The 14,181-nt window shown below is 40.9% G+C and overlaps 1 protein-coding gene across 7 annotated transcripts in view; it reads left to right on the top strand.

Moving 5' to 3' along the window:
- The window catches only part of DIAPH2 (diaphanous related formin 2), a 348,598-nt gene that overhangs the window by 250,983 nt on the left and 83,434 nt on the right, over positions 1-14,181 (top strand). For 5 of the 7 annotated variants that reach the window (XM_077922407.1, XM_077922406.1, XM_077922405.1 and 2 more), the window contains 2 exons: positions 10,886-10,981; positions 11,401-12,776. In XM_077922407.1, the coding sequence (XP_077778533.1) occupies positions 10,886-10,981; positions 11,401-11,558 (254 nt within the window). In that variant the 3' untranslated portion in view covers positions 11,559-12,776. Of the gene's footprint in view, positions 1-10,885; positions 10,982-11,400; positions 12,777-14,181 lie in introns of those variants that run through there. The other 2 variants (XM_077922409.1, XM_077922408.1) reach the window with 1 other exon arrangement.

Genomic DNA, 14,181 nt, shown 5'->3' with positions numbered 1-14,181 from the left:
TCTTAAGGTTATTTATTTAGCATTCAGGATACATTTAGTTAGCAATGAAATGGTGGCAAGTGGTGGTTTTAGATGACTGTAATCTATGTGCTAGCCACTTAAAAGTTTACTTGTAGTAGTTATGAATGTTATAGGCAGGTAGCATCTTCTTCGCTGTAACTGCACCCAATTTGTTACCATCTTTGTACTGTACTAGGTTTATAATCAGTGCTTTTTTTTTCTTTAAAAAGTGTTTAGGGGTACTCTCATTTTCCTACTCACATTGAAATACTGCCCCTTAATGAGGCCAAACTTAGATTCACATAATGTTTAGGGCTATGCATACACCTGTGCCCCCGCCCCCGAAAAAAACACTGCTTACAAGTAGCTAACTTGGTACAGTAGTGCTGAACAGCTTTGCTGAAGGCTTCAGATGACTTGCTTCCCATGTAGTTGCTAGTGTCATGTAGTACATAATTAAGAAGCTACTGCGAGACTATCCATTGCTTCCATCTATTTGGGCAATTATGTCAAGACCCTAATCAAGAAATGGTACAAGAATACGATGGAAGCCTGTAGAAAAGAGTACAAACAAAGAGTACAACCAAATGATTTCATAAGGCCCTAAAGATGATCCCTTGTAGATGAAGCATTTTCTCTGTGGGTATGGAGTATAGGAATACTTGACCATGAAATGGCTTCCTGAAAGGAGATGACAAATCCCAAAAGCTACAAATCACTTTTAACCTTTCTGCCATTTAAATGTGCATACACACACACACAAAATGTGGGGAAAGTAATGCTCCAGTACTAGCTCAGTCTTGTTCATACCAAACTTTGTAAAGTTGTTAAGAAAAGTGTATGAACAAAATTAGGACAGATTGCCATTTTCTAAAAATAGCAATGCTTTCCCAGTGTATTTAAAGTCATTTGGGGGATTTTTCAGAAGTACTTACCAGGTGTCAAATTAAATGTAGCCCAAGGCTAGCAGCTGTTGGGTGGTGATGTCATTTTTTTCGGTGCCAATGCATGCTGTTGTCATTATCATCTTGAAAAAGAGAAGCAGATAAGGTACAGTATAAGAAGTATAATGCACAGCATACAATTTGGGATGCAAGCATAAAAAGTGTTGATACATGGGTTAAAAATTACAAACAGTTTCTGCAATATTTTGGTTAATTCTATATTCTGCCTAAAAATTTCACACCACTTAACTGGCCTACCTTTGCACACAAAATCCAAATGGTTAAGGATATATATTTTAAAAGCTTGAAGAGATTATGAGTACAGTTTCATGCCCAGTAGTGGTTAGTAGTAATTAGACCTGGAAGGCTGGCGGTAAATCCCTGTTCAGCCATGAAAGTCACTGGGTGACCTTGCACCAGTCACAGTCTCTCAGCCTAACTTACCTCACATAGTTGATTAAAGGGGGAAGAAGAGAACCATATATGCCACCTAGACATCCTTGGGTAAAAGGTAGGATATGAATTTATTTATTATGTCACACCTTTGGACACAAGGGTAGTTGATCTACTGGGCCAGTGAAGGTGCTTCCCTCTCCCTGCCAGTGTGTTTGTGTGTGTGTGTGTGTGTGTGTGTACACACATACCATTTCTTATTGGACCACAGCATTGTCTTTCAGCTGGTAAATCTGGATCCATTATCTAAGAATCACCAGGTGAAACCTGTTAGCTTTTTTTTTTTTTTTAGGGAAGAGGGATGAAAGGACAGTAGTAGTAAAACAAAAAGACAAATATTTTAAGGTTTTTTGAAGTCTCTGTTGCAGATTGGAATTAAAGATGAGTCCTGGTCTGAAGACATTTAAGGACTTCAAGAATATAGTAGTTGCTGGTGTGTGAATGCACTATGTTAATGTTGACTGTGCAGTGTGTTCCTCTCTGTATTATGAAAAAATATAATTAGTATACCTTAGATATACCAAGCCTAGGGATGCAGGTGGTGCTGTGGTCTAAACCACTGAGCCTAGGGCTTGCCGATCAGAAGGCCAGCGGTTTGAATCCCCACGACGGGGTGAGCTCCCATTGCTCGGTCCCAGCTCCTTCCAACCTAGCAGTTCGAAAGCATGTCAAAGTGCAAGTAGATAAATAGGTACTGCTCTGGCAGGAAGGCAAACAGTAGTTCTGTGCGCTGCTCTGGTTTCGCCAGAAGCGGCTTAGTCATGCTGGCCACATGACCCAGAAAAACTGTCTGCGGACAAACATTGGCTCCCTTGGCCAGTAAAGAAAGATGAGCGCCGCAACCCCAGAGTTGTTCGCGACTGTACTTAACTGTCAGGGGTGCCTTACCTTTACCTTTTTAGATATACCAAAAGTATGATGGAACATTTGCTCACATATATTGTTCTTCAAGATGGCCCATTAAAGGTTTCCTGCAGAGACCCTAAGTGTCCCCTGTGTTAAAGAACAGTAAAATTTTGGCAAGAAGTTATTTAAGTCAATGAGCCTTGGAATATGCCTCAGCCAGCTTTCTTTTCCTCATTCCTACTGCTTGAATTAAAAGACTTAGTATTCTAGGAAGAAAGAGCTAACACTTTTGGATTCTAGTGAAAGACTGGATACTACATAAAAATAGGAGCTTGTAAAATAATATATTTATATAGTTTGACTGTAATACTTACTGCTGATTTTGACTGAGTTACTGAATTAAGAGGCCTTATCACTGTGTCAAATAGCAATCATAATACTTTCAGGCTTAACTGCAAAGGAGATCATAAGACCTTTGCATTGAACACAGATGCTTATCTGATGTTTTGGTGATGGCATTTATCAAGGAAGCATTCATAAATGTGCCTTGAGAACTGAATTATAAGGGTTACCTCAGCAGCTAGATTTGTTGAGGATTAATTTCAACAACTTATTATTTATATGCCACCCATCTGACTTGGTAGCCCCAGCCACTCTGGATGGCTTCCAACAAATTAAAACATCAAACATAGTAAAACATTAAACATTAGAAACTTCCCCAAACAGGGCTGCCTTCAGATGTCTTCTAAAAGTCAGATAGTTGTTTATTTTATTGACATCTAATGGGAAGGTGTTCCACAGGGCAGGAGAGAGACTGCCTGGTTCCCTGTAGCCTCAAATCTCATAGTGAGGGAACCTCCAGTTGGCCCTCGGAGCTGAAACTGTCCCCTCCTGGAATCGCAGAAAGCAGTGGTTCCAGCACAGCCATGACAGGGTGGGGTGTTCCCTCTTCCTTGCTTTGGCATGGTGGGAGGGGTTACTTCCTGCTGCATGAGTATAGGTGGTGCAGGCATTAGCACTTGCATAATGAAAGCCGATCACCATAATATTTGTATATTTCTGTAGTTTCTGGTGGTGGAAAACTCATTCTGAATCAGACCAGACACGGGCTAGAGCTCAACATTGAGCCTACCAAGTGGCAATGGCGACAGAAGACCTTCTTCACCGCCTCTATTGCATCTGCAGAAAACAGCAACAGGAGACTCTTTCAGGTGGTTCGCAATCTATTGGAACCACCTTTGTCACTGGGGCTTGGTAGGGACCCCAAAATCTCCTGCAATGCTTTTGCAAAGTTTTTTTTGCAGATAAAGTCGCTCAGATTCGGAAGGAGGTAGACGCCACTGTGGGAGCAGGGCCGGGACGGGAGAGTGCTGGAGTCCTGTCTAGTCATGTTACATGGGATCAATTCCAATCTGTTACCTCCGAGGATGTGGATAGGCTGCTTGGACTAGTGAAACCAACCACCTGTCTCCTTGATCCTTGCCCATCCTGGCTAATAAAAACAAGCCGGGAAGGGCTGGGGGATGGGCTCTGCGGGGTGGTGAATGCTTCCCTCTGCGAGAGAGCCTTCCCAGACCTGCTGAAAGAGGCGGTCATTAAACCACTTCTTAAAAAAACATCTTTAGACCTGGCCAATATGGCCAACTATAGCCCAGTCTCAAGTCTACCATTCTTGGGCAAGGTGATTGAGCGGGTGGTTGCTTATCAACTCCAAGCACGCCTGGAGGATGTGGACCATTTGGATACCTTCCAATCAAGATTCAGGCCTCACCATGGGACTGAAACTGCCTTGGTCACGCTGGTTGATGACCTCTGGCAGGCTAGGGACAAAGATGAGAGCTGTTTCCTAGTTCTGCTGGATCTCTCAGTGGCCTTTGACACCATCAACCATAACTTTCTTCTGGACCGTCTAGAGGGGCTGGGAGCTGGGGGCACTGTTATACAGTGGTTTCGCTCCTTCCTCCTGGGCCGTGTTCAGAAAGTGGTGTTGGGGGATTAGTATTCAGACCCCTGGGTTGTCACTTGTGGGGTGCCTCAGGGTTCTGTCCTCTCCCCCATGCATTTTAATATCTATATGAAGCCGCTGGGAGAGATCATCAAGGGGGTTTGGGCTGGGTGTTCACCAGTATGCAGATGATACCCAGCTCTACCTTTCTTTTAAATCAGAACCAGTGAAGGCGGTGAAGGTCCTGTGTGAGTGTCTGGAGGCAGTTGAAGGATGGATGGTGGCTAACAGATTGAGGTTGAATCCTGACAAGACAGAAGTACTCTTTGGGGGACAGGAGGCGGGTGGGTGTGGGGGACTCCCTGGTCCTGAATGGGATAACTGTGCCCCTGAAGGACCAGGTGTGCAGCCTGGGAGTCATTTTGGACTCACAGCTGTCCATGGAGGCGCAGGTTAATTCTGTGTCCAGAGCAGCTGTCTACCAGCTCCACCCTACCTGAGACCCTACTTGCCCGTGGACTGTCTCGCCAGAGTGGTGCATGCTCTAGTTATCTCCCGCTTGGACTACTGCAATGTGCTCTATGTGGGGCTACCTTTGAAGGTGACCCGGAAACTACAATTAATCCAGAATGCGGCAGCTAGACTGGTGACTGGGAGTGGCCGCCGGAACCACATAACACCGGTCCTGAGAGATCTGCATTGGCTCCCAGTATGTTTCCGTTGGTGTTGGTGCTGACCTTTAAAGCCCTAAACGGCCTCAGTCCTGTATACCTGAAGGAGCGTCTCCACCCCCATCATTCAGCCCGGACACTAAGATCCAGCACCGAGGGCCTTCTGGTGGTTCCCTCATTGCGAGAAGTGAGGTTACAGGGAACCAGACAGAGGACCTTATCGATAGTGGCTCCCACCCTGTGGAACACCCTCCCTTCAGATGTGAAGGAAATAAGCAGCTTTCCTATCTTTAAAAGACATCTGAAGGCAGCCCTGTTTAGGGAAGTTTTTAATATTGAATGCTGTATTGTTTTTAGCACTTGATTGGGAGCTGCCCAGAGTGGCTGGGGAAACTCAGCCAGATGCACGGGGGTATAAATAATAAATTATTATTATTATTATTAGTATTATTATTATCATCATCATCATCATTATTATCATCATCATTAAAACATTATTAAAACAATGCTGAAGGTGGCTTAGAACATGAAAATATTTACATAACACAAATAGTCAAGAAGTACATATATGTCACAGGAGCGTGCTGGTCAGTGATCACACAGTTCAAAGATGGAGTTTATTGGCAAAAACACAATCCCCACAAACTTTATAGAATGCCATTGCTAATGAAGAGAGCAGCTTATTCCTGGTTGCCTTCATCCATGAAAATCAATTGCGAAGCCTGAATGTCCCTACTTCCTCAGGGCTTTTTCCAAACAATTGGAAACTGTGCTTGTGTGCAGCCAACTCCCCTCCCCCTTTTATGCCTCTTCTGATTCTGGAAGACAAAGGGGGAGGGAGCTTATTTCAGCAGGAAGGGGAGACACCCATGCTTCTTCACCAGCCTAATTCATCTTGGCCTCCCTCATCCCACTGCTCTCTGCCACAGACTCCCAACTCACTAAACCCTGCTACATCTTCCAAACTAGGTTTGGTAGCCTAGTGTGCCTGATGAACACTATCCTGGGTCTCCACCTTTAACAGCTTGTTCCGTTCGTGCACAAATTGCTAAAAACTATCACTGGGTGCGTAGCAGAGCAGAGTCTTTTACATATCTAAATTGGCTGAGTTGCGTAGCTGTGAACTGGGAAATGCCACTTTAAGAGAACAACATTTAGCAACAAGGTTTAGTGGTGACGCAACTAGCTTATAAAAGTGCTTCTAGTATTTAGCCCTCAGTCCATTTTTCCCCTTTGCTTCTAAATTATACCAAAAGACATTTGAGGCATTAAATAGAAAATCACTTTGCAGAGGACTGGTTGTTAGTATGAAAAGTACACTTAAATGAATATTACATTTTCATGTATTTTTTTTTTAAGATGGAATGGAGTAATTCAACATTATTTCATTCCCAGCTACCATTTGTGAGGAAAGAAATATAAATTGCAGCAACAGATTCTGAGCACAGATTATCAGTCTTTTAAGACTGTCATGTCTTTCTCTTGTGAATTTATTCTGCTGAAGCAGCAGCTCATAGCATTAGCAAAAGAGCGATCTTCTACCTTCAGGAGTGTTTTTGCATGGGGCAAACACAGGCAACCATTTACCAAACTGTACATACCATAATTCACCATTTCCCTACTTCTGCAGTTTTCTAGAGTGGTGAGGAACTATTCTAAAATTATCCCCACAAATTAGGATGATGCAAAAGACAGCTTTCAGTTTGTAAGGGTTTTATTAAAGTTCTTCATTATAGAATAAGATACAGAAAATTAATGTAAAAGTCACAGCATCTCAAAATCATTCATTTCTTTTCCCCACGAAAAGTCCAAGAGGCGTTCCTGAATTGTTTTATTATTGGTATATGTCAACCATGTTTTTTTCTTTAATACCAACTTTTTCTCCTTTAACTCCCACCACCATACCAAGTAATAGTACATTCTTCCATCCATGTCCATGTTAAAATCTCTCCGTTGTGATCACATATTGGAATAATATTCCACAATTCTTTTATTGTTACATATCCTTTAATTCTCACCCAGTTCCATATGTTCAAATTCCATATCCTTTCTTGTTTCCATTTCCTGTTGTATTTACCCTAGTATTCTAATCTCCTCCTCCAGGACTTTCCATTTACGTTTCTTCCACTCTTTTTCCAGAGAGAGTACCATAAATTTAGTAGCATCATTCTCTGAATTCACTCCAATTAGTATGTCAAATGCTTTCTGTTAGAACTGAAGAAAGGCAGGACTGAAGTTTTCCCAAAGCTCCCCCCCCCCCCGTCAATTACATCAATGCCAGATCCAGATGACCAGTTATGGTTTAATCTTCCCCTTCCCCTCCAAGCCCTTGTATGAAAGGCATTTTCATTTCACCATGTGCTTTCTCCAATTTTGTCATTTCATCGTCCAGCTCTGCATCAATTTTGTCTCTAAGTAGTCTCCAGTTCCCTTTTTCAGAGGTTCAGTGGCCATCCTTCATGTATGATTTAGCTGAATTTCCTGCATTACAGGGGGTTGGACTAGCGCAGTCCCTTCCAACTCTACAATTCTATGACCGTGTGATAAATTAATGCCGTACAAAAGCTACACTTAAGCAGCTTTCAGATGGAAACTTCAACAACCCACATCCAAATGGCTGATGATATTAAGCTTAAAGGAATTGTGCTTAAATTCCTCCCATCACCTTCAGTTTTGAATCATTTCATATTCCTCTTCAGATTTCATGGATCAGAGCAATGCACAAAACAGCAGAAATACTTGAAGTTAACTAGGCTGGATTGTTAAGCAAGCATACTGAAGAAACTGAAGTCAATCTGAAAACTTGTCAAAGCAATGGGAGTTATTGCACTGGGATCAGACGATGGTTGTACCTTTCTGTTATGTCTTCAGGCAGCCTCACAGTAGGAGGGCTATTGGTTATGCACTAAAAGCAATCTTAACAAAGTTCTTTTGCTGGATTCAGATGGAGGAAATTCCTGTGATTGGGATGACACTTCCCACTAGTGGTAGCCAGTAGGGTCCTGTATTCTACTGTCCTCCTGTCCAGGGGGAGGGGCTACCTGTTTGCAGGTTTGTTCTGAGCAGTCCTTGGTAGAAGCTTGTTTTCTTGATCGTATTCTTGAGCAAAAAAGTTTTCTTTTTACTGATAGTGAAAAGTGTTCATCCTTTCAGTTTAGATTCTTTGTTTGGGTTGTAAGTGATTTGGTGTGATTGAATGTTTCCCTCAGGTTGTCCTTCTCTTTTTTTCTTTTTCTTTTTCTCCTCTTCCCTCACTGGGCAGGGGCACTTTACACCCAGGGCATTCTTTCTAGCTGCTTAGTTTAGTTGATAGAGGTTTTTCTGTGTGGTTCATGGCTGCGACAGGGCTGGACAGAGTTGTTGTTTCCCTCAGTAAACTTTGGGCAGGACTGCCATTTTGAAGTGTTCCTCAACGGCACATTCAACACAAGTGCTTGAGGCTTGGGTTTTTTTGCTGCTGTGCTCCATGTTCTCAGGCATTCTATCTTTCTCTGCTCTGGCCAGATCACCCACATCCAACCCAAACTTTTATCAGTGGGGCATTTGAACTATTCCTGTTAGTGAGATCACTCATTCTCCCTGCTTTTTTTATATAGCTTCAGCTGCATGTATACTGGAAAGTTGGAGCAGCTTCAGGAGGGTCCTGTCAATATGCCGTTTAGACAAGAGTGCCATTCTGTGCTGGGATTGTGTGTGCGCCTGAAGGGTGTCAGTCGGGTTTTTGTTTTTGCTTCTCAGTCCATTTTTTCTGCCCAGTTTTGTTCCTTATCTCCTGGTTCCCCCTGTGTCTTAATATTGGGTCTACCTTATTCACCTGATCAGCAAAAGTATTGCTGTCCACTCTCTTGCTCTCAGGTAGGTTGGGTTGGGGCTGTCAGGGTTTGGAACTTTAATTGGGTTTTCCAGTTTGGGGGGTTGCTCTCATTTTCTGCCTTGGGTATGGCTTCTCCCCCTATTTCTGTGGCCTTTCAACAGGAGGTGGTGAGGGAGCTTTCTGATTCCAGGTTATTAGTTTATGGGGTTCACCTTTTATTAGTTTTTACAAGCGTTCAAGCTGAATCATGCTCTAGCTGAAAATATACATGCACCCTCTAAGGCTCTTTTATTACTATTTTGCATGCAATGACTCTTAGATTGCTGACTTCCAACCCCCAACTCCCATTGATTTTCAACCTCAGTAAAGAATGGTGTTCTAAACCTTCCAAAAATCAGGTGGTAGAGTCTTCATAGAACTATAATTTCTAAAGGCAAGTGTGAGATCACCTGCTTGGTGCCATTGCCATTATAAGAGAACAAGAGAGGCATTCATGGTGAGTTCCGGCATTTCTTTTTCTAGAAAAACAGCACCAACACTAGTCATCTTGGTGATATCCTTGTTTTCTGTGTATTGGGAGGATTTGTGTTTGTGTTTGGGGATGAATGTTCAGATATACAATCTCACCAGCTTTCTGAAATGGTTCACTTTTCCCCATGGAAGTGATATCAAGTGCTTTTCTAAAGATGAAGATCATGTCTCTATTTTGAGATAGTACTTTCTGACATGGAGAACATTACATCATTTTGGCTCAAACAGATTACCATTGTAGCGCATCATAATGAACAAGTAAATACAATTGTAATGGAGGTGTGTACGGATTATGTATATGTCTGTAAACATTTCTATCATTTCTATTTGAAATATTCATATGTGTATAGGCTGCAATTTGGCAGGTAGGCAGGAACGTTTAATGCCCATTAAAAGATATGAGTCTATAATGTGTGTGTATGACTGAAAGCATGTTTGTAAACTTTATATATAATGTTACTTTTATTCGTCTCACTAAATGGTGTTCAGGATGCTGAACATAATAATCAATGTTGCATCAAAGTGATGTAAAGTTACATTGTATTTGATTACAGACAAGCCATAGGTATGGGCAGAATAAAAATAGCAATAATAATATCAAACTCTTGTTATTTGCTTCCAGAGTATATAGTTAGCTTTTGCAGATAAGCCTATAATGTGGGTAGGAATAAAATAAGCATCATGGTTCATTGGTCTTCTACTACTTATAGCTGTTTCTGCCCTGTATGTCTTGCATTATTACATACCTCTCCAAGACCTTATTAACAAAACAAATTGAAACATGAAGTGTTAACCATGCAAGTGAGAATTGGACAAATAATTAAATAAATCATTTTAACCAGCTTCCCTTAGTATACTAGGGATAAAAGAGATTTTAAGACACCCCCCCCCCCAGCCCTCACTGCTTAAAGTGGTGGATTATTTTCTGCCTATGGATTTGGGGAGCATTATGTTTCCTTTCGTCGGTCTTCACTTGCAGGTTCTTTATTTGAATAAGTAAGTTTTAGTATAATTGCATCCGCCTAAAGTATTAATATGGGTGTGGGGGAGAAAGAACAGTTGTATAAAGTGTGACCTTGGTACCTGAGAGGACTAAAAATGAATTCCCTGCTTTCCCATTCACTTCAATATACGTGGCAGATTAATAATTTGTTTTGCTTGTTCTATTGTATATACCCCTACTATTAAAGTGAGTGAAGGTCATGTATGGAAGAGCTCCTTGTCTATACTGAATGGAATGGCAGTGATGTCTTTGCTCCTTATTAAAACTTATGGGAAGTTCACCTGGTGTTGATGAGTGTATCAAATTGCTTCATGTGCATCAATTCTGCTAAGCAGGCTTGCGTAGGGATCTTTCAAAAGGACCTTAGGACTGCAAAAGATGTTTCTGATCAGCACCTGTTTATTTGCATATGGAACATGTCATCAATAATACAGGAGACAAGGTCTTAAAGTCAGAAGAACAGAAAGTGAGGTTGGCATCAATTTTGTTTAATAGAACTTCATAAACAAACTAGTCAATGGTGTAACATGAAACTGACAGCTTTCATTACAGTAAAATATATGTCTTTAATTTAGTGGTTTTATGTAAATGTGACCCTATTTTTTCTTTTCATATTTTTTCCCTGTGTTATAGCCTTAATTGCAAAGAGATTAATTTTACTTCCTCTGCTATTCACAGAGGGCGACGAGACAGGAGTGATGGATAATCTACTTGAGGCACTGCAATCTGGGGCAGCATTCAGGGATCGCAGGAAACGAACGCCAAGAACTCAGGGTAGGACATTTACTGAACTTTTTTGGGGGTGAGGAAATGTATCTAATGTTCAAAGTCAGGGGGGAAGGGAGTCTGTTTGGGGAAAGCTTGTATTACTGTTTTTGACTCATGTGAAAACTCAGCAGGACATGTATATGCATTCACAAGTTTTAAAATTCTAACTGTATCTACAGATAATTGTAGAGGGCAAAAAAGAAAGGAACAGAGGGTTCCCTGTGTGCTTGATACAGCATTAAATATAAATAAACACTCAACAGTTTGTGGAAAATCATCGCCATAATTAAAATGACTTAGCTGAAATCTTTAGACTCTGGGAATTGTGAATTTTTATTATAGTTAGATTTTGTTTATTTGCTTGCTGCGCTTTGGCATCAGTCAATCTATTTTTGAAGAGGTATATCCTGCTTTGTATATTTAAGTCGAGCAGTTACTGATGCAAGATTGGTCCTGCCAAGAAGCACCCTGTGCCTGCTCAGCCAACTGTGACAGCGGGGAGGGAGAACACACTCAGCGCAGACTTCTTGGAATAGAGGAGGAAGCATTTGAAGCTGAAGCAGGAATTGGCTTGAGAGACTGAAAGCACAGATATAGGAGTTGGAAGAGGAAATTGACCTTTTGATTTTCACACACTAGGATCAGAAGTTTCTGGTTGTGGTACATGAGGATGGGGAAGAAGGGAATGGGTGAACCTAAGGCTTATGATTGTCTGTGCACATAAGACTATAATCTACTTTAGTGTTACTTAAAAGTGATATGTGACTATAAAAATGCATACATATTTGCTAACCATTTGTTAATATTTACTATATTTATACTAAGTTTCTATTGTGTATATATTTACTTTGCAAAGAAAAAGAAATGGTTTAGTGCTAGGTCTCAATATAGGCACAGGGAGAGTGGGGTATAATTTACCAACTGAAGAAAGCAATAGATTGTATTGTAATTCTACAGAATTCTAGGACAGAGATGCAATGTAATGCTTCCTTGTCCCTTTGTTAGATCCAGGAATATTAGCCTTCGCTGGTTGTAGTTGTGGGTGAGGAAGATTGTTACATCTCCTTCCTTCCTTGTTCAACTCCTGTTCATATGAAATTGCTAGGAATTTTAAATATGATCATGAAAGGGAACCAGTGGACAGGCTCCTTATGCAATCTTACAAAATTGTTGAACAAATCTGATTATTGCAGAAGATTATTATGAGTAATCTTTGGCTGGGAGGTGGAATTGTATCCTGTGTACCTGTGTTTATAGAAATAGTATTAGCTAAAATGTTTTCTGATAGATACATAGATAAGACAGAATGCTCCCAGGTATAAAGGAGGATTCTCTTTGTTGAGACAAAGTAATATGTTTTCCTTAGCTTCTTTGCTGTCTAATCAGTTTACACCATCTAATATTTTCACAAATAGCCTCCACAAATCCTACTAATTGCCCTGTAGAGTAAATTCAAATAGGAGGTTGTAGTATTGATCCTACCATAATGTGTTGTAAATGTCACATATTAGTCTGTGCATATTAAAGGCTTATTGTAGTCTGAAGTGCAGGTGTCTGAGGTACAAGTCCACAAAACGAAGTGTATATGTCATGTTTCTTTTTATGTACTTTTGACACTGCGTGGCCTACCTTTCCCAAGGACTCAGTATTGTATCCTAATACAGGTTCAGACATACAGATTTAATAGTAAAAACTGTATTTCAGGTGTTCATTCATATGTCACAAAACATGGTATAGCAAACTAATGGTTTATTTATTTTATTTTGACTGAACGAAATATAATTAAATATTGTTGCATCAACTTTCTGCCTATTTATGCTGTAAAAAGGAAAAGTGCACCCTACATATTCACTGAGGTTTTGACTGTTGTAATACAGTCAGCTGCATGTGAGCAAAATGTTTGCTCTTCTATCTACTGCACATCTACATGAAATATGATTAAATCACACTGGCACTGAAACATTTTAAGTAGTCACAATTTCTCTCTCTCCTACTTATGTAAATATTGTAAAGGGGATGAGTATTTTAAATGTGGAATTTGAATCTTACCTGGCTTTCCTCTTTAATGATTCAATAATAGTGAAATCCCTTCTCCTTTAAACAATTCTGCCAGCATCCTGTCATACCAGAAACTTCTTAAAAGGACATATGTTGAACAGTATCCATCACTCTTTCACCAATTATCCATGACCTTTTATCCTAGCCTCAGGCTATGAGATTATAAAACAAGACCAATTCTGAAATATATTCCCTCTAATATTAGTTTAAGCACCCCCCCACACACATTTCTAACAATTTTTCTTTTTTAAAAAATCCACTAAGCTGCTAAATCTTTTACCATCGAATTACATTTCTGGAAACCTTAATAGCTGCTGCCCGAGTGTCCTAGTTCAGAAATACTGCAGCTGTGGTGTTACTATGTGCCATCATTTCCCCCTCTTTCTAATTACAGCAAAGTTACAGCTTTGAGGTACATACTATGGCTGTTTAGCCGTTACCTGTGGTCTAAACCACTGAGCCTTTTGGGCTTGCCAATTGGAAGGTTGGTGGTTTGAATCTGCGCGACGGGGTGAGTTCCCGTTGCTCTGTCCCAGCTCCTGCCAACCTAGCAGTTCGAAAGCACACCAGTGCAAGTAGATAAAGAGGTGCCACTGTGACGGGAAGGTAAACGGCATATATGCAGCATTGCACCCAGCAGGACTTACTTCAAAATAAACAATCATAAAATTGGGTTGTTAGCCCATTTTTAGATTAGCGGTTAATTTCAGAAATATACAACTGTTCCAGTGCCATGGACCTTTATTATTTATACCCCGCCCATCTGGCTGGGTTTCCCCAGCCACTCTGGAAGGCTTACAGCATACAGTGTTCCAGTTCTTATGCAGATCTTCCAGCTAGTAAAAGGCGAAAGATTTATACAAGCTGAGGTGAACCCAGAGTATAGATCTTCCAGCTAGTAGGCTTTCCAGTTTGTTACAATTCTAGAATTTTGCCTTGGCAATTATCATCATGTATATAAAGGTCCTTTTCATGGTCAGGGATCAGCAAACTTTTTCAGCAGGGGTTGGACTATATGTTTTTTTTGGGGGGGGGTGAACAAATTCCTATGCCCTACAAATAACCCAGAGGTGCATTTTAAATAAAAGGACACATTCTACTCATGTAACAACATGCTGATCCCCGAACTGTCTGCAGGCCGGATTTAG

This window comes from Podarcis muralis, chromosome Z, assembly GCF_964188315.1.
Source record: "Podarcis muralis chromosome Z, rPodMur119.hap1.1, whole genome shotgun sequence".
Lineage (NCBI taxonomy): Eukaryota > Metazoa > Chordata > Lepidosauria > Squamata > Lacertidae > Podarcis > Podarcis muralis.
Note: the sequence above shows the minus strand (reverse complement) of the source record. Positions and strands in the feature narration are given on the sequence as shown.